The 19,286-nt window shown below is 51.9% G+C and overlaps 1 protein-coding gene and 1 long non-coding RNA gene across 4 annotated transcripts in view; one reads left to right on the forward strand and one right to left on the reverse strand.

The window, feature by feature from the left end:
- Window positions 1-2,243: 2,243 nt before the first annotated feature.
- The window catches only part of KPNA7 (karyopherin subunit alpha 7), a 47,669-nt gene continuing 30,626 nt past the window's right edge, over window positions 2,244-19,286 (reverse strand). The window contains exons 3-13 of one of the 3 annotated variants that reach the window (XM_027656493.1): window positions 18,258-18,391; window positions 9,046-9,159; window positions 8,257-8,394; window positions 7,634-7,719; window positions 6,445-6,713; window positions 5,876-5,958; window positions 5,114-5,377; window positions 4,533-4,766; window positions 4,028-4,210; window positions 3,471-3,620; window positions 2,244-2,462 (exon numbers count right to left, since the gene is read on the reverse strand). In XM_027656493.1, the coding sequence (XP_027512294.1) occupies window positions 2,382-2,462; window positions 3,471-3,620; window positions 4,028-4,210; window positions 4,533-4,766; window positions 5,114-5,377; window positions 5,876-5,958; window positions 6,445-6,713; window positions 7,634-7,719; window positions 8,257-8,394; window positions 9,046-9,108 (1,551 nt within the window). In that variant the 5' untranslated portion in view covers window positions 9,109-9,159; window positions 18,258-18,391 and the 3' untranslated portion in view covers window positions 2,244-2,381. Of the gene's footprint in view, window positions 2,463-3,470; window positions 3,621-4,027; window positions 4,211-4,532; window positions 4,767-5,113; window positions 5,378-5,875; window positions 5,959-6,444; window positions 6,714-7,633; window positions 7,720-8,256; window positions 8,395-9,045; window positions 9,160-18,257; window positions 18,529-19,286 lie in introns of those variants that run through there. The other 2 variants (XM_027656494.1, XM_027656495.1) reach the window with 2 other exon arrangements.
- LOC113953398 lies at window positions 5,107-8,357 on the forward strand. The gene is made up of 3 exons (XR_003529865.1): window positions 5,107-5,212; window positions 5,803-5,966; window positions 7,034-8,357. It is a non-coding gene; the product is annotated as an uncharacterized LOC113953398 (long non-coding RNA).

The following is a 19,286-nucleotide window of genomic DNA, read 5'->3' on the forward strand; positions in this document are numbered from 1 at the left end:
GGTGCAAAGGTGTGTCTGGGGGTGAATAAGTGTTCTCAGGGTTGGAGGGGGGGTGTGGGGTGCCTGGCGTTGCCATAGGATTGAATAAGGGCTCTCAGGGGTGGCACAGAGGGTGGTCAAGCAGTGGCCCAGGCTGCCCAGGGCAGTGGTGGAGTCAGCATCGCTGGGAACATTCAAAGAACAAGTAGGTGTGACATTTGGTGGACTGGGGGTGTTCAGCTGAAGGTTGGACTGGACAATCTCAGAGTCTTTTCCAGCCTTTATGGTTCTCTGACTCCAAATGCTCCCCTGGGGCCAGGACACTGGAGGCTTTAATTAGAAAAATTACCTTTTTTCACCCGTCTCTAGAGGGAGGTCGGGCTGCCCTGAGGAAGCACTGGGGGTGCAGCACAGCAGCATCTCAGCCTCCCTACTCCCAGTGGATGCCCCATCCCATCCTACCGGGAGAAGCAGGTGCCTCCAGGCCCCCAGAGCAGAGCACCAAAGCCAAAACTGCCTCTCCTGGTCCCTGTGCCCCAGGCAGGAGAGCTGGGGCCAGAGCAGGGCAGCTCCAGTGAGCCAGGCAAGCAGCTGCCTGCAGGTCCCACGCCCACACCACAGCAGCCTTGGTGAGCCATCAGGCACTGGTCCCAGTCCTCCAGCTGCCAGGGCAGGCAGCAGGCACATCCCAACACTCTTCAGCAGAGGGATGTGCTCTCCTACAGTGTTCTAACTTAGGGGCACAGCAGTGGGAAGGTCCCAGGGCTCTGGGTAAGACCATCTGTCACAGGTTTATGTCCAGCACATGCAGGAGAAAAGTCAAAGAGATCTGCCATTTCTCTTTTTCCTCTTGGTTTTAGGCATCAGAGCAGCAGCAAGGGACAGCCCTGCCTAGCCCTGGGAAAAGCCACATGGGATGCTCCACACAATCCAAAGTCAGGGTGGTCACACAGACCCTGGCTCTGGTCTGTGTCTCCACTTACACTGAGGAAGCACCTTCCTCAGATTCATTTTACCCAGTGAAATGTGACCATTCCCAGGTGCCACATCAGCCCTGTCAGCAGCAGGAGAGCACACACACAGCCCAGCCACCACCCTCAGCATCAACCCCAGGCACAGAGGGTTTCTTACAGGCTCTTTTTTCAGTTGCACATTCAGGCATTGCTTTAGTGTGTTTTCAAGGCCACTGTGTTGGATGCAGGAAACACTTTGCATTTCAGATCCTGGCATTTTAATATTGAAGAAGTGATACTCAGCTCTGGCACCCACAGCTGGGGCTGCACAGCTCCTCACAGGCCACAGAGCACAGACTTTACTACCAACTCCCTGTTCCCTGGGTGGCCTGCAGGAGAAACACATAAATCCTCTGATGAGCAGGGCCAGGGCAGAGGAAGAGTCTCAGCTTCCTGAAGAGGAGATTTTCCCTTCAGGTTAAGCTGTCACATCACCTCCCACTGCAGCTGAGGAAGCAAAGCCCTGAGCCCACCCAGGGTCATTTTGAAGAGCCAAACCCCACAAAGCCAGGAGGGAAAACTGCCCCCTCATCTCACACTGAGCAAAGCCTTTGAGATGCTTCAAGCCCTGTCCACCAACACTGCAGGGATGGAGCAGTGTCCAGCAGCTTGTTGTGAACCCACAGCACAGAACCTTTGGACTCGAGAGCCACATCAAGTTCATCCTCCTCAGCTTCTGCTCACAGACCACAGCTGGAGGGCTTGGAGAGAAGGACAAGGGGCACTGAATGAAATGGAAACCTGAAATATGGGGCCTCAGAATTAAAGGGCAGTCCAGGTCCATGGGCTCCAGGCTGGAGCAGAAGTGTATTGTTCCTACTGCACCATCTGCCTCTGACAGCTTTCCTTCCAAAGGACCAGCATTTACTCAGCATCCAGGCTCCAATGCCTCCATGGGCAAGTGAAGCAACACACAGCAAGGACAGTGACCCACCTTCCCCTGGCTGAGTTCCTTCTCTGCCAAAAGCATCTCCTCCTATAGAGGTGATGGTGTCTGCAGAAGGGTGAAACCCTTCTCAGAGCTATTTCAGCTACTCCAAGTCAAGCCTGGAAGTTTCAGGACAAGGATTTGGTGGCAAGATGCTGCTCTCCAGCAGCTTTATGTACTTAGAAGACAGTTCCCACCCAGAAAACATGCCCACGAGCTCCAACACATTTCTGCAAGGCCTTCAGATGCTACTGGAAAAAAACAGGCCATGTCATTTGCAGCAGCACCTTAAAAGTGGGGAGAAAATAATCAAAGGCGAGAGGTACAAAGCCAGAAGTGCAATTTATTGACAAGTTTCAGAAGTAAAAAGACTCAGCATCTCTGCTCCTTATGAACTGGATGTCTGAGCTCTTTCAAAGCACCTTCACCCACCAGCTCAGAGCTGTGTCGTGCTTTAATCTTCAGAAGTTGAAGTCTTGCTTCTCCACTGAGAAATCATACAGCCCATCTTGGCCAGTCTGAGGCTCCAGGTCTGAGTTTTCCTGTGAGGAAAGTGATATCAAATCAGTTATAGGGTCTGCATCTGAATAAACCTAAGCTTTTTTTTTTTTACAGCAACTTACTGTTTTATTTTTGTTTTAAAGATTCAGCTGCTGTAAGAAGCTCTAACAGAGCGCTGGGAAACCAGACCCAAGTGCTCCTGTTCCTGACAGCACACTGAAGCTGCAGTATCCCTGCATCCCACACACAAAAGCAGCCAAGCCTATGGGCTGAGACACCAGAAGAGAAGAGTGGCTGCAGTGGCAGAACTCACTCTAATTCAAATGGAACAGCAACAAACCAGGACTGCTTAGGAGAGATGTTCCCCCTGGCATCCAACCCCTCAGGAAGGTGCTGGTGTGTGGGAGAGCTTCCCCCACAGTCCCTCAACAGGGACATCCCACAGACCCTGCTCTGGGCAAAGGACTAAACCAGGCATTTGCTCCCTGCTGCAATCCCATCCAGGCTGAGCCTCAGCTCCAAGATCTGCCAGACTTTTAAGCCTCTTCCCTGATGTTTTCCCATCTGCAAGACTGAGGCTGGGACCAAGCATGGCATCTGTGACAGTCACTGGACTCCTGCAGCTCCTAGCTGGTGTCCCAGCCTCTTTTTCCACAGATTCATTACCACGAGAAGGGTCAAGTAATCCAAATGCAACCTGAGCACTGTTATCAGCAGAGTAGGAGGCTTCCATTCATAGTGACAAGCCAGCTCAGCTCCGAAGGAGGAAAACTTCTCCACATTTGGTATTCATATCAGCAACTGCAGTAACTCCAGCTGATGCCAGTTTAATTTCCAGCAGCAAGATGCTATCAAGGCACCCATGTCTGTTGTGCAACTCACAACAACTTGGAGCTTTCACAGACCTTTAGAAGCAGCTGAAAGAAGCTGCAAGGACTACTCCAGCCATGTGGAGGTCTCCTCCAAAAGCCTATTTCAGTATCCTGTTCTTCATTCCAGTGCATAACAGCTTCATATTTTCAGCTGAGAAACAGCAAAGGGTCACATACCTCACCAGAGAAGTATTTCTCTATGATGTTCAGGGCAGCTCTGTAGACTATGTTGTTCTCATGGTTTTGCAAGTCTTCAATTTTCTCCAGACCATTGAGCTCCTCCAGCAGAAGACACAACTTCTCTGTCTCTCCCAGCTTCTCAGCTGCCTGTAACATCAGGAAACCAAGCAGGAAAATAGAACATTGCATCAGTAACAGGTCTGAGATGGTCTTTACTGTAATTACAACCCTGATCTACAAGTTAAAAGGATCATAGTCCCTGAATTTGCAGTCCCTACCTGATGCCAGGGATATGGCTGTGGTGCCTATGGAACACCAGTCCCTGCTGGGACAACTGCAGTGGCTTGACTGCCAACCAAACCAGCTGGCAGGAGGTGAGGAGGGAACTTTAATCTTGTCAAGCCCTTTGGACAACCCAAGAACAAGCTAGACAGCATGAAAATTATCTCTTACTCCAAAAATCAACAGCCACTGTTCTAACCACACAATGTGAGCACTTGGCTCACTCCTTGCTGCTCTTTTGGGGAAGGAATTCAAGAGATAAGAGGTCTTACCAGGAAGAGATTTGAAATGGTATCCAGGATGATCAGGATAGTTTTGCTGTCCTTGGCTGAGAGCAGGTTGAGCAGAGGTTTGAGGACCCCAGAACGGACGAGCTCCACCATCTGATCCACTGTTCCTCCAGTCGTGATGTTGGCCACTACCCACACACCCTCCTTCTGAGCCTTGAAGTCACCCTGGAAAAGCACCACAGGGAAGGCATTCCCAAGCTTTATCATCCCTCCAGGATCAGTGTGAGGTGAGAATAGTCCTTTCCCTTGTACTCAGCTTGGACTGACCCCCCATTTCCCAGCCCTTCGAGGACACCTGGCAGAGCTGCCAAGAGCAGCTCCAGCACACGTTTCCATGCAAGTGTACTGACAAGTCTGAATGCCCAGGCTGTTCCAAGGATGCCAACAGCTCTCTAACAGCCTGATCAGGTGGCTCTTGGGGCAGAGTCCTTCATGAGTGAGGCACCACAGACCTCAGGAACCTCAGCAGAACTTCCCCATCCCTTACCTTGTCGAGCAGCTCCACCAAGGGTGGCAGTAACCCGCAGGTGATGAGCTGTTGGATCTGCTGGGAAGACCCTGCTGCAATGTTACTGAGTGTCCACGCTGCTTCCTTCTGGATCCCTGGCCTCGAGTGCCGCAGGAGACGGGGCAGGACAGCCAGGACACCGGCATTGATGGCTGCCTGGGTCTGCTGGTCCGTCCCTGTGACCACATTCCCAACGGCACGCAGAGCTGGAGTCTAGACAGGGATTAAAGGAGATGAGGAGAGGCCTTACCTCAAGGGATACATGTCAAAGTCCAGCAAGATCCCTCACTAAGTGCTTGATCCCTCAAACAAGGAGAGCATTGTGGGTGAGCGCTGCTTATTTACAGACCTGTCGCCCTCCTGTTTGCTCTAAGCAGCTTTGGAGTCTCTATCCAGCCTCCAGCCACAGCAAGCTGGAGCAGAGCAGTGGCCTGACAGCCCTGCAGGCTGAGGGGACAGCACACCACAGGTGCCACAGAATAAGGAGATGTGCCTTCCCTCCCCTCAGATGTTTCTACATTAAAGGGGCCAGAGGATGGAGATTGCTGATTGTTCCCTACCATAACCATCAAGTTCATGCTGGCCAGGAGTTCCACCAGCCTGGGGAGAACCCCCGTGTCCACCACGATTTGGATGCGGTCGTTGGAGCTGTCGGTCAGGTAGGAAAGAGCCCAGCAGCAGTCAGTGATGATTTCCTTGTCCTCGTGCTGTATGAGGCAGATGAGGACAGGCAGTATCTTGTGCACTGCATCCAAGGAAGGGTAGGGGTTCTTGTTCCTGCAGAGGTTGGACAGTGTCCAGGTGATGTTCCTCAGGAAGCCAACCTGAAACACAAGGGAGGTGTAAGATTCTCACTGCCCCTGAGAGCTTCTCAGTCCACCTGATGCCACCCTGTGAAGGTTCTTCTCCCCCAGAGACAGAAAGCAGTGGGACAGGCACCATTGCAGAAGGGCAGGGATAAGCCACCAATCCAGCAGTTTAGAGCTACCCAAAAAGCAGCAGAAGGAAGCTTGAAGGGCAAGTTCAGCCCTTCCATATGCATATGCAAGTCTGCCTTGCACCAGTTTCATCTTATTCCTGGGCTGAGATAGTCAAAGCTGGATAAAAAAGCCAAGACTGAAAGGTATCACATTGACTTGGAGACTGTCTGCTTGGCATCCCCAGCTTTGTGCACAGGCAGGGTCATAAAAGCAGTTTAGAGCAGGGTCTCATTCAATTATACAATTGTTAGTTGTTGTGTTTAACACAGATGACAAGACCATCATTCCCCCATCACCCAAGTGATTAAGAGCTGTTAAGGCAAGAAAATGAAGGTTATTTACTGGAGTTACAGGTGACACCAGAGCCAGCAAGGGAGGAATCACATCATGATTGATAAGAATATCTCTGTAGAGAGGACCATCCCCTGTACAGGTAAAGGGTTGGTTATTGCATCTGCCCAAATCACAAGACAGTCAACATCAAACAGCAATCAGACCTGCAGGGCCAGGGCTGGGTGACCAGGCTCCCCCACCAGCCACACACCATTAGGCATTTCCAGGTGAGAAGGATTTACTGGGCAGGTTGGAGTGCCAGCAGGGCTGGGTGGTGGCAGGCTAACCAGACACAACCCATTCTATTCTCCCTGCTGACCACATTAGGGGGTTAAACCATGCCAGCAGGATGGAATCCTGGCCTTGGCTTTGGCCAAAATCCTCTCGCAGAGCCCACACAGGATCTCAAGGGCTGCCAGGCCACACCAAGGGGCTGAAGGGTCAAGGGGTTCAATAGGGGCAGCAGCTTGGACACAAAGCTGCAGGGAGAGAGGGCTATGGTGAGGGGCAACAATATTTTATCTCTCCAGCACTGGCTTGGTCAGTGACCCTCTGTGTGCCCCCACACCTCTCCTCACCTGCAAGGTTGCCCAGAGCCCACACTGCCTGCTCACTGATGTGCATGTGTGGGGAGGACAGGAGGGAGATGAGGGCTGGGATAGCACCTCCATCCACCACGGCCCTGGCGTGCTCCGAGGTGCCAGAGGCAACGTTAGTCAGTGCCCAGGCTGCCTCAAACTGCAGGGCAGCATTGTCAGCACGGCCCAGGAATTCCACCATCCTGGGGACGATCCCCAGCTGGATGATCTGACTGATGGGGGGGTCCTTCTGCCTGGACAGCATTTTCCTGCAAGAGGACACAGCACAGCCTGCCATGAGAAACCCTGTGTGGGGCCACCACAGCCCATAAACAGGTACCAGGTTGTGGCTTGCAGGGGAAGCATCACCTGCAAGAGATGACAGTTCAGCACCCCACTCCAGCAAACCTCAGCTGAGGGGTTGCCATAGAGAGGGAAGACACAGCTAAAGATACTAAAGCAACAGCAGGGTCTCTGTTGGAGTGCAATACCTCACACATCCTTTTGGGACCATGATAATATTCCATGCCCCCTACCCTGCAGGAGTTTGAGACTGTGATAAAAATATATGCCATGCGTTCTCTTCCAGCCTGGCTTTGCCACTCCTGGGGTCAGGAGGACCAGCCAGCTCTGCACAGACCAGAGCTCAAACAGCTGGTTTCAGGCTGGTTTTCCAGCTTAAAGACAAACATGTAATCTCTCCTGGACCCTCAGGAGTCATCCCTGCTGCCAGCTGGGTGATGGTGACACCCTGTAATCCTTCCTACAGCCACCGCAGTGGGGACAGTCCCACTCAGCACTGACCCTTACAGAGCCAGGCTCTCCATTCCTTGGCCTGCCCAAGCACTTGGCTCTTGATTTCCTGCAGGATCCAACATGATCCCTGGCACAGCACAGGCACAGCAAGGGGGGCAGCACCAGGAGCCACAGCAAACCCCTCAGTTGGGTTCAACCCCCCAGGTCCGTGCTACAGGTGCCACCCAAGACTGTGACAGAGAGAAGCATGGCACACAGGGCACACAACAGGCACCAGCTGAGGTTCCCCAGAGCAGTCTGGGTTACCACGCTCCTTCCCTCTTTGCCATCTCTCTAGAGAGCTCCTCAAACAGGAATAAATGCCTTTTGCCACCAGGACCCACCACAGCTCCATGAGCCACCTCCCTCGTGGCCCAGGCAGCCAGGCACATACCTGGTGGCCTGTGTGGCCAGCAGCTGCAGCTTGGGGTTGTTCTCATTGATGCCTTCCACGATCTCCTCCAAGGACAGCTGAATAATCTGTGTCACAGGGAATGATTCACAGTCAGAGGGGAGCCGGGACTCCCTCTGGTTTAATCTCTGCAGTCAATCAGCTGTCTAGACCCGAGTCAGTCACCACTTCATATCTAAGCACTGTCTATTCTTTATGCAACACAGTTTCGAGATGAGGCAGAGAATCCACAAAAGCCTTCAAGGCAACTAATGCTTATAATCAAGCACTGAAAGAGTCCCTGACACACCATAATGGGCCTTCAAGCTCAGTAATTACCCCTCACTGTGCAGGGAGCCAGACAGGAGCTGTGCCAGCTCCCAGGGAGCCAGAGCACCAGCCTGTTCTACCTGCCATCAAGGGAGGCCAACAGGACATCATCTCCATGAAAAATAGCAAAGGCAGAGGCCAGGCAGTCTGAAACACTCCCCAGTGTTGGGCATGGCAGTCAGGAATGGCACCAGATACTTAACCCAGGTCACACCAGCTGGACTTGGTAGTGGTCTGAGTAGGGGATGATAACTACTGCACTGATCCTGCCCAGGTGCAGAGGACCCAGCACTCACCTCATGTGTCCTGTTTTGTCCTGGAGGGACATTCTCATCCTTCACATGAAGGGACACATTTCTGCGCTTCAGGATCTGCTCATCCTTCTTGGCCTTCCTCAGCTCAATGCTCATCTCCACCCTCTGCATCCGCAGGGCCTGGAGGGGAGAGGGGCACCATCCCAACAGTCTGCATCACCCCATTCCCCAGGGAGTTCATCTTTGCAACCTTCTGCCCCACATTTCCCACGGGAGGAGTGCAGAGAGCCAGCATGTCCTCCCTGTGGCCTGGAGGGTGATGTAGGAGATGGGACAGAGTAAACCTCTCCCTCGGTGCCTCCCAAGGACATGAACTGCTGGATGAACTGACAACCAGTGGGGGTTTTTAAAACTAAATTTGCTGAACTTGAAAGGCAAACCCTCATCTCCTCTACTGGCTTAAAGCAAGCTGACAGATCCCATGGTCTGACATCCCATACCAGCCCCCGCTCCACAGGGATAACTGCTGCAGAGAGCTCAGCAGGCTGGGGCTGAGCCACCCCCTTCCCCAGCCCAGAGTCACCCACATCCCCCCTGCCTGTGTCACCACACTCCCTGCAGCCCAGCCAGCTCCACATCACATCTCAAAAGCCACCTGAGCATCCCAGCTGGCAGAGCCATCCCCCTGCTCCCCCTTTGCTACCCCATACAGGTAGATTTGAGGGCCATGGGCCTTCACAAGAGTCTCCATCTGTTGAAAAGGGGAACAGGCAAACCTCAGTGGGCTCTGCCATGGCCCAAAGGTGCTGGCACAGGCAGGTGGGTACTCACAGCTGCATCCTTGCCCTTGTTCTTGAACTTCCTCATGTGCTGCTCCTGCTTCCCAACCTCCATCTCAGCAGGGTTGAGAGAGGTGCCAGCTGAACGTCTTCGCTTGCTCTTGGGCTTCAGGACAGAGCAGGGTCAGGTCACAACTGCCCAGCAGCATCCACTGCCATCCACAGAGGGGGCTGGGACCCCTCCACTCCCACCAGCAGCCTGTGCCACACATTTCCATGCCACACTCCCACCGAGGGAGATGCTGCAGGTCCCCTGCCCCAAGCAGGGCTCAGTAGGATCCTCACACACTGCAGCTGAGCCACTGAACTAAATACAGGCACAAACTACCACTTAATATCAGGCTACAAAAATTACAGCTGCTGCTGTAATCCCATGAGGAAGCCAGACACAGGCTTCCCATGGTTACAGAAACGCCACCTTCCTCTGGCTCTGATCCTGGGCCTTTTAGTCTTACTTTGACACACAGCCCAAGCCTAGCAGGGCCTCTTGCCTCCAGAAAGATCAGCTCAAGGACTGATTTAAGGACACAGCCACATCCAAGCTTCTCACCCCACCACACAGCCCAACCTGGCTTCCTACACCAGCACCCCAAAGTAAGGAAGACCCACAGTCACACGCAGAGGCATAAAGTGACCAAGTTCAACTGAAGAAGTTCTCCTGGAAATCCAGCAGCTAGTACAGATTACCAGGTGAGCAACATTAAATAGGGACAGGTAAAAGTCCTTTCTAAGCACCTCCTAATAAAAGCCACAGATAAAACATGAGCTGGCCTTCAGACAGCTTCTGTCAGAAAAAACAAGGCTTCCACCCAGGAGAAATGGAGATGTTTTCAGACCAGACACCATCACAGGACCCCTAAACCCAGGCTGTGTATCAACATACTCAGGGGCTGATCACACACAGATGGTGCCTCCTCACCTTCCCTCCAGGCTCACAGCCAACAACTGCAGCTCAGACCAGCCTCCCAGAGCTCCCTCACACCTCATTATAAGTTTTTGGTGGTTTTTTTTTGTTTGGTTGGGTTTTTTTTTTTCAGTCCTCTCTCTTTCCTGTCCCAGCAGCCATGGCTGGGATGCAGCTCTTTATTCCAGCTACTCAGCTGCAGAGCCTCCCCAGTTCACAGAGGGGCCAGGATGAGCCACCACTTGGCTCAAACCAACCCCACCCCACCCCCCATAGCCTTAACCCTGCTCCAGCCTCCCTTCCTCTGTTTCCATAACAGAGCAGAACAGCAACACCCCAAAAAGCCTCTTCTTTTGGAGGAGCCTTCTCCACCCCCATCTCAGCAGAAGAGCACCACAACCCACCCACTGACACCAGCCAAGCAGGAGACCCAGCACAGCCCCAAACAGCCAAGAGAGTCCAACCAGCAGCCCCATCTCAGGCCATAAAGGAATAAACAACCACCCACTCCACAAGGAGGAAAAACACTTACCACAACCCACTCTCATGCCCCACCACTCTCAACTGCCTCTTTTATTGCCCCCGTGGAGCCACGTACCCCCCTCCCCCCCCCAGCTCCCCTCCAGGATTGGCTCTTCCCAGGACAGCCCCTGTTATCTCCACCTGCTCCCTCATCATGGCCACTGGGATGCACCTGGAGGAGGATGGATGCTGATGGCTGCCCTGGGCCACCACTTTTTCCCCCAAGACCTCCTCCATACATTTATGCTTTGCCCACTTTGGCCTTGTTTTTGGCCAGACCCTTGGTGGGTGATGCCAGCCTGTATCTGTGCAACATCCTGTGACACTGGAGGCAGTCTGGGCGCTGCCACCCCATCGCTGTGCAGGGCACAGGCAGTCTGGGGATGCCCCTTTTTTTGTCTGGGTAGCTTGTGGGTGGTGCTGCAGGCCAGGAGAGCAACATCCTTCAGTTAGCAGGGCCCAGGACCACAGAGCCAGGGGCAGCTGAGGGGAACAGGCTGCAGAGGTAGCAAATGAGCCAAGACAGGATTAAGAAACTTGGAGCATCATCGGGTGCTGAGCTGCTGGCTGGCACAGGCAGAAGATGGCAAGGAGAGAAACCAAGCAAGAACCCTTTGTCTTCATGAGTCCTTTAGATTTTGGCCAGGAGCTGCTGGGCAGCTCATGTCTTGCTGCGTTCTGTGCCCGTCGCAGTCTCCATCAGTCAAGAGATTGTTTGCATTTCACAGAAAATGCTGAATTGGAAGGGATCCACAAGGATCCACAAGGATCATCCAGTCCAACCCCCAGCCCTGCACAGGACCATCCCTAAAGAGTCACACCCTGTGCCCCAGAGCCCCAGACTCCCCTTGAGCTCTGTCAGCCTTGGTGCTGTGCCCACTGCCCTGGGGAGCCTGTTCAGTGCCCAACCACCCTCTGGGGGAAGAACCTTTTCCTGACATCCAACCTGCCCCTGCCCTGACACAGCTCCAGACCATTCCCTGGGTCCTGTCCCTGGTCCCCCCAGAGCAGAGCTCAGTCCTGCCCCTCCTCTACCCCTGCCCAGGAAGTTGTAACAGCAGTGAGGTCTCCCCTCAGTCTCCTCTTCCCCAGCTGAACACACCAAGTGATCTCAGTGTCCTCACACAGCTTCCCTTCAAGGCCCCTCCCCATCCTCATTGCCCTCCTTTGGACACTCTCTAATGGCTTCAGATCTTCCTCGTACTGTGGTGTCCAAGACTATCACAATATTCAAGGTGAGGCTGCACCAGCTCAGAGTGGAGCCACTGCAGGGCCAAGCAGGGCTTGTTTGCAGCACTGCAGGCAGTTTTGGGGATCTGAGGTGTTGAAGGCACCCTGGATCTGCACACCCTCCACTCCATCCCCCATTTAACACAGCCCTGTGAAACCCACCCTGTACAGCTCCCTGTGTGCAGAGGTGCCAGCCTGGTCCAGCCAGCAGGGAAGGGAGGAGCAGTGCTTCCCAAGTGGGTAGGGAAAACAGCTATTACAATATTTAATTAAAACCTAATTTTAAACTGCTTGACATCCTCTTTCTGCGAGGGTGGTGGGGAGCACAGAAATCCCGAGCTGCAGGAAGGTGGGAGCAAGGTGGGAACAGCACCCACCACGGGGGTCTGCACCCTCCACACCCCTGGACCCCCACACCCTGCAGCCATGTACACAGAGCCATTTCAGACCAATTTACAGCAGTTCAGGGAACAACTAGTTCACTGTGTGGTTATTTCCAGCATGGAAATACCTATGGAGACAGTGCAACACCCAGGCTGCTTTAAGTCGTGGATTCAAATCCTGGGGGGGTCACACCAATTCGGCATTTCAAGGCAAATAAAAAGAGTTGTAGCAAGCTTTGTGTGGAAGGTGATGGGAGGAGGTTTGAGAAAAGACCTTCAGACAAATCTGTGGCTTGGAGGCGTTAAAAAGCCAGTTGTGCTAATCCTGGCTGCTGTGTTTTTAAGCTTCAAGTGCCACCAGTTGCATTATCTTGTTTCTTGGCTGCTTGAGACAGGAAAATTACATTTCAATTGCTTTTTAATTCAGCTTAATCTGGTGCAAAAGTTAGCGTGCACCCTCTAATTTTGTTTTCTGAGCGGTTTGTTTCCACTAATTCCTAATCAGCCAAGACTAAATCAAAACAGGCCTGGCTCAAGCTGAAATAGATGAGTCCTTGCAACTTTGCCAAGCAATTTAATTAAATTGGCTTAAAATCACCCCCCCAAGACAAGTGGGGGCAGCCTCCTGCACAGGCCAGCCCCCAGCTTTTAGTCCCCTGCCTGGAGAGCTCTCGCCCAAGGTGCTGCAGGGTGTGAATGTGGAACAAGGCTGTGAGAGGTTCATCCTTATCCTGGGCTGCTCTTTTTCTCCCCACTCCTTCCATTCCCTCTCCACCTGCCAAGCACAATCAGCCCCATCCTGTTCAGTTCTCTGTCACTGCCAGCACAAGGAGGGAGAGGATGGGGAGAGAAAACCCACGTGTCAGTGGATGAACATCCCCCTCCCTGTCGGTTGCTCCGGTCCCTGATGGCATGAGAGGTGGCACTGCCACCCAGGCTGAGGGTGAGGGGGGTGGATCTGAACCCGTGCTGAGGACACAGGCAGATCGATATTTGGGAAAGGGAACAACCACTGGGGGGAAAAAAGTTTTGGTTTGCAGCATAATAAGAAGGTTTCACAGCTAATGGAGAGCAAAGGAGATAAAACCCTAAATCTAAATGACAACGTCCCCTGAGCTCAGCCTAGTGTGCTCAAGCTGAAAATCCACATCATGACAGGTATGAAAAGCTGTGGTTCTAGTTCAGGGGGGTTCTTTTGACACTGTTCTCCCACACCCTACCACCCTTCACCCCACCACTGCACCCTGGTGAGACTCTGACTGGGGCAGACTTGAAAACACCCGTTTTAAGCCCTGAGAGAAAAACCCTGATTTTCCCTCCTCCGTTTTTTTCATGTTTCTTGAATAGGTTCACCCTCACTGCCTGCAGAAAAGATGCCAGTCAGGAAAGGTGGCATCAGTGTGTGGCATCTCTGTGGCAGGGTGAGAGGAGGCAGGAACATCCTCCCAGGATCCACTATGGATGCTGCACGGGCACAGCAGCTGGTTGGAGCAGCCCCTCCATGAGAGGAAAACCTCAGCTGGTGGACAGGGAGCAGAGGGAGGGATCCTGCCAGCCCCCAAACTTCTGCTCTCACACAGCGTCTTCTCCATCAGCAATAATGTAGTTCCATTAAATTAACACCAACAAATTATTTTTACCTATTAGTTACAGTAACAGTGAGGAAATATCCATGTGGGCTCCTGAAACAGCTGATGATGTAACTGCTGGTGGGATAGAATCATCCTGAGCTGGAAGGGACCCACAGTCCAACTCCTGGCCCTGCAAAGGACACCTCCTGTCCTGTCCAAACATGCCTTGACTCTGGCAGCCTTGGGGCCGTGCCCACTGCCCTGGGGAGCCTGTTCAGTGCCAACCACCCTCTGAGGGAAAAACCTTTTCCTAATATCCAACCTAACCCTCCCAACACAGCTTCACGCCTTCATGGATGTGGGGCATTCCCAAGTGTGGCAGGGATGGGGCCTGGAAATTCCTCCTTTTTCAGTTGGGATCCTGGCACACAGTGCCAAGTCCACAGCCTGCACCGGTCCCTCCTGGAGCAGCAGACACCAGGCAGCCCGTGCCCTCCCCACGGCCAGGAATCAGCTCCGTGTGGGTGCTGCTGTTGGAGCAGGAGCCGTGGGCGGGGCCGGGATGTGGGAGCTGCTTTGTGCTTTGTCACAGGGTGAGTGACAGCCCCGGGCTGCCACAGTCGGTCTAATCAGGACATGCAGAAGGTGCGAGAAGGGATTTATTGTTATCCCTGCCTTACTGCTGAGCCACAGGCAAAGCTGAGCACTGCAGCTGGATTTTCTGAGGCTCAAGGTGCAGCTTGTTGTTTCCTCTAATTTCGTGTAGCAGCCTCAAAAATGAGGTCCTGCTTTTCTCCTCCTCTAGTTTTCTCCCACTCCCCTGATTTTCTCCCCCTGCTCCTCTGCAGCTGGGGAGCCATGGAAATGTCAGTTCACTGAATCATACAGAATCACAGAATGGTTTGGGTTGGAAGGGACCTTAAAAGACCAACCAGTTCCACCCCTTGCCATGGGCAGGGACACCTTCCACTAGCCCGGGTTGTTCCAAGCCCCATCCAACCTGGCCTTGGACACTTCCAGGGATGGGGCAGCCACAGCTTCTCTGGGCAACCTGTGCCATTGTCTCAGCACCCTCACAGGGAGGAATTTCTCCCCAACATCCCGTCTAATCCTGTCCTCTGCCAGTGGGAAGCCATTTCCCCTTGTCCTGTCACTCCATGTCCCTCTCCAGCTCTCTTGGAGCCCCTTTAGGCACTGGAAGGGGCTCTAAGGTCTCCCCAGAGCCTTCTGTTCTCCAGGCTGAAAATCCTCCAGCTCTCCCAGCCTGGCTCCCTAGGACAGAAAAGAATGAGGAAGAAAAAGAGGAGGAGGAGGAAAGAAGTACAGTTTTCTATCAATTTGGTTGAAACAGCTCCTGCTGTGGCCATGGGATCAACTCTGGCACTTTTCAAGGCAAAGTGTTCTTCAGTGCCTTTTTCCAGCCAAGAAGGGGGATCACTCTGAGATGTAGACGAAAAACAAAAAGAGTCATATTGATATTGTACAGAAGAGATCTATATTTATTGATAAGGAGGCCTGGAAGAGTTGGGAATTCCCTGGGAATTAAGGCAAAGGGAATGTCTGTGCAGGAAGACAGTAGAGTAACACCAACTGATTATCCCATCAGCTGGGCTGGAGTTGATGGGAGCCTCAGGAAGGAGGACAGCTGCAGGGCTGAGTGTGAGCTGTGGGAGCTCATTCCCACTTTCCAAAGGCAGCTGTTAATGTCCATTTGGCTGCACTGTAAGTGGATGCCCCAGAAAACCAGGACAGCCCTGGAGTGCCTGTAACTCCACACCAGGCTGAACGTTAAGGAACTAATTTTAACTTCTAAGCATCCTCCTTTCTGCCAGCCACGAAGGGATTAGAGTAACAGTTTTTGAAATTACTTAAAAATAACATCAGACTTAATCATAGCTATTTATTAAATCCATTATCCTCTGTCAGTTATGGGACACTGATTCAGCTGTGGAAACTATAATCACCTGTGGCCAAAAACCTCACTTTTTTTTTTTTTCCTAAAGGGCCCCAGTAATAATTATTCTTTTAGCCCTTGAATCTGTAACTCAAGGAACTGAAACAGAAAAATCTATGGTGAATTTGGGGATGAGGCACAACAGTGATGGAGAAACTCAAAAAACCCACATAATTTTGTATAAATCATGCATGGCCTTGCTCCACAGCACCTAGAAGGAAGAAGGCTCTCTAAAGAAGTGGAATACCTTGTAAATCACGCAGGGAAGAGAAACCACATGAAAACACCAGAAAATCCACATAAATCATGGGGTCTTGAGCCTCTGGATGCCTCTTTGCTGTCAGGGAGTCCATGTGGAGCTTAATTAGACAAGGAGATGAGCTTTCCTGCTGCCAGAGGGATGCTCACCTTGCTCCAGCACCCCTGATTATCACAGCTGAGGACAGCATTTCAACAGAAATGAGTGTCTTTGTTTAAAATGTGTATTTAGGGGCCTTCCTTTGAAAGCCATGCTCAGAAAATGCTAAAAAGAGGATTCGACATGCATATTCCACCTGATCATAGGAGCTGAAGATAATTTTTGCTAAGCTTGGAGGGTGATGTTCATCTCTGTTTGAGCTGCTTCACATCTCACACACACAGACACTGATTTGGTAATGAGCTTCCCACTGACAGAGGGCAGGGTTAGATGGGGGATTGGGGAGAAATCCTTCCCTGTGAGGGTGGGGAGGCCCAGAGGTTGCCCAGAGGCTGCCCCTGGATCCCTGGAAGTGCCCAAGGCCAGGTTGGACTGGGCTTGGAGCATCCTTGTCCAGTGGAAGGTGTCCCTGCCCATGGCAGGAGGTGGAACTGATTGGTCTTTTAAGGTCCCTTCCAATCCAAACCATTCCATGATTCTGTGATTCTACAATTCCTTGCACTGAGTGCTATGATTGAAAATGTGAGCACTGAAAAGTTGGGCACCAGGAAGACAGACTTGAACTCTGCTTTCCTCTGTGTGTGCCCTTCTCTGTAGAGTTTTTGATCACATAATTGCAGACTGTCTCCTGCAGGATCTGTGACTCACAGAGCACCTGGTGGGATTTGAAAGTCCCTGGCATTGTCCCCATCAGACCCTCTGTGCCTCACGAACAGCAATGTGCCCTTGTTTGGTTAGAGCCTGGTCCTGTCTCCGTACAGACAACACCCCCTCCAGCCCTTACAGGAATACACTGATCCTCCCCAAGCAAGAACAGACAACAGCTGAGAATGAGGATGCAGCTTTCATTATTTTTTAAATGACTAATAAATGCAAAAACATCTTGCTGTCTCCTGGGGGAGATCTTTATATAACCCTGTGATCCTTCAGCAGGGCTTTCCGATCCAGATTCCGTTCCTCCCCAGACCACCAGGGATCAGTTTGCTGCTGATGCTGAAATGCAACCCTGAAATGCAGCATCCAAACTGAATTCCTTGTTATTCCAAGGCTTGCCACTTCAGCACAACGGCTGAGGCTCTACAGCAAGCTGTCAAAAGTGGGTCTGTACCCCCTGTTCCTCTCCTTGCCCTCCTCCATTTACAAGCTCCTTTTTAAATTGGGAATATCACTATGGACACTTGGGCTGCTGTGTTTAGCCTGGTATCCCTGGCAGCACCGAGGGAGAGACCAGAGCCTTTCTTACATGTGGTCTGTATTATATAGGGGGACATACAGGATATATGGAGGAAATTCTTCCCTGTGAGGGTGGGGAGGCCCTGGCACAGGTTGGCCAGAGAAGCTGTGGCTGCCCCATCCCTGGAAGTGTCCAAGACCAGGTGGAACGGGACTTGGAGCAACATGGGCTAGTGGAAGGTGTCCCTGCCCATGGCAGGGGGTGGAACAAGATGAGCTTTAAGGTCCCTTCCAATCCCAACCATTCCATGATTCCATATGGGCTGCTCTGCCCCTTATCTGAAGACCATTTTCCAATCTGAATCATGGTCATGCTTCCCATCCCTTCAGGCAAGAGGGCTGGACTCTCAGTCTCACTTTAACATGATGAAGGAATCTGTGTCAGGGCAAGAAACTGAGCCCACACCAAAGGCAAACATCCTGCTCAGACAACTCCCTCCCGTGACCCGCTGCCTGCAGAGCCTGCTGTGCGCTGCTATCGGGACACGTCACTCCACAACCTCTCCTTCATTCTCTGAGGGAACCTTCCAAAACCCCCTTCCCAGATAATATAATCTGTGGCTGGGTGAACCAGCTGCAGCCCAGCCCGGGCTGTTGCAGCAGAAGCTACAGTGCAGTGATGTGCTGGAGCAGGCCAGGATGGGGCCTGGGCTCTGGAGACTGCAATGGCACACCATTAAACCCATCCAGAGGCATCCTAGGAAGCAGAAAGCAATTTGGCTGAGTCCTGGCTGTTGCTGATCTGTCCATGGGCTTAGTGAGCCAACAGCTATTTCAGGTTTGCCATTTTGCCCTGTGTCCCTGCATGGGGAGATCTGATTGCTGCCTTTGCAGCCCACGTGGTCAAAACATTGATTTATTCACATTACACATGAGCAAACAGGTCAGAACCCATTACTTATTTGATGCATTTCACGTCCTTCTCTAAGATGTTTGGCTGAGAACTGTTTACAGTCTTCATTCACAGATTTAAGGTTTGAAATAATTACCTGAAAAAGCCCAGAAAATATGACTTGCTCCACACAGATTCCTGAGGAGTTAATCACAGTTCCCAGCGTTCAGGACTCAGGCTGGTCATGGTTTCTGTGGTATTATTCTGCTCCTGATGGGACATGCTGAGTTCCTAGAATCAGATTTTCAGGGTGAACAGTCAGTTACAAATTCAAGAGGTGGGTGTAACACGAACTCTCTAATTTTCACCTCAAAGCAGTTGTTTATCTGAATCTTCCTGCTTGGAAACTCTATCCCAAGTGTATTCACCCACAACACCCACAATGGCAATGCTGGCAGGGTAACCACATCCCAAACGCTCCAGCTGAGGCAAATATAGCAGGGAAATACCTAAAGCAGATACAGGAGCTGTTGTCTTTCATGTCTTTCAGAGCAGTTCATACCCACCAAGTAACCAAAATGCACAAGACGGTAACACAACAACAGCTTTATCCTCTCTGCTTGCAGCAAACACACAGAATTTGTTTGTCTTAAACGTGAATTATTTTAAAATGAAATTTTAATTCCATCACTAATGTGGCTGCTCCTGCCAAGGGTTCAGTCTGAGGTTTGCCTGCCAAAGATCAGCTCTGAGGAAATGCGCTGTTCCACCTTGGCAAGAAGGACATGGCCAGAAAGGTGATTTTGAATGGAAGTTTCTTTAGATTGTCTTTCTAATTCAGCCTCTTGTCCCTACTCTCCAGCAGCTGAGTTCATAGAACACCCTACAAGGCAAGACAAGAAGAAATCCCCACCAAACAAAGTATTATCTGACCTCTCTGGAGGGATCAAAGCTTCCCAATCAGGCTCCCAGCATCACTGGACTTACAGATAAGGAATGTGTGGTCTCTTTTAAGATGTAACTGCTGGCTCAGGCCCTTTGGTTGGCTCTGACAGAGCCTGTCCAGGCCTTGCAAGTGCAATTCCAGGACCTTGGGTTTAACCTGGCAGGTAACTGCTGTGTGTGATGGCTGGGAAGAGGTGTGGGATGGAGAGCAGGAAGGGCCATGTGGCAGAAATGACAAGCA

This window comes from Corapipo altera, unplaced genomic scaffold, assembly GCF_003945725.1.
Source record: "Corapipo altera isolate COAL_440 unplaced genomic scaffold, ASM394572v1 104, whole genome shotgun sequence".
NCBI lineage: Eukaryota > Metazoa > Chordata > Aves > Passeriformes > Pipridae > Corapipo > Corapipo altera.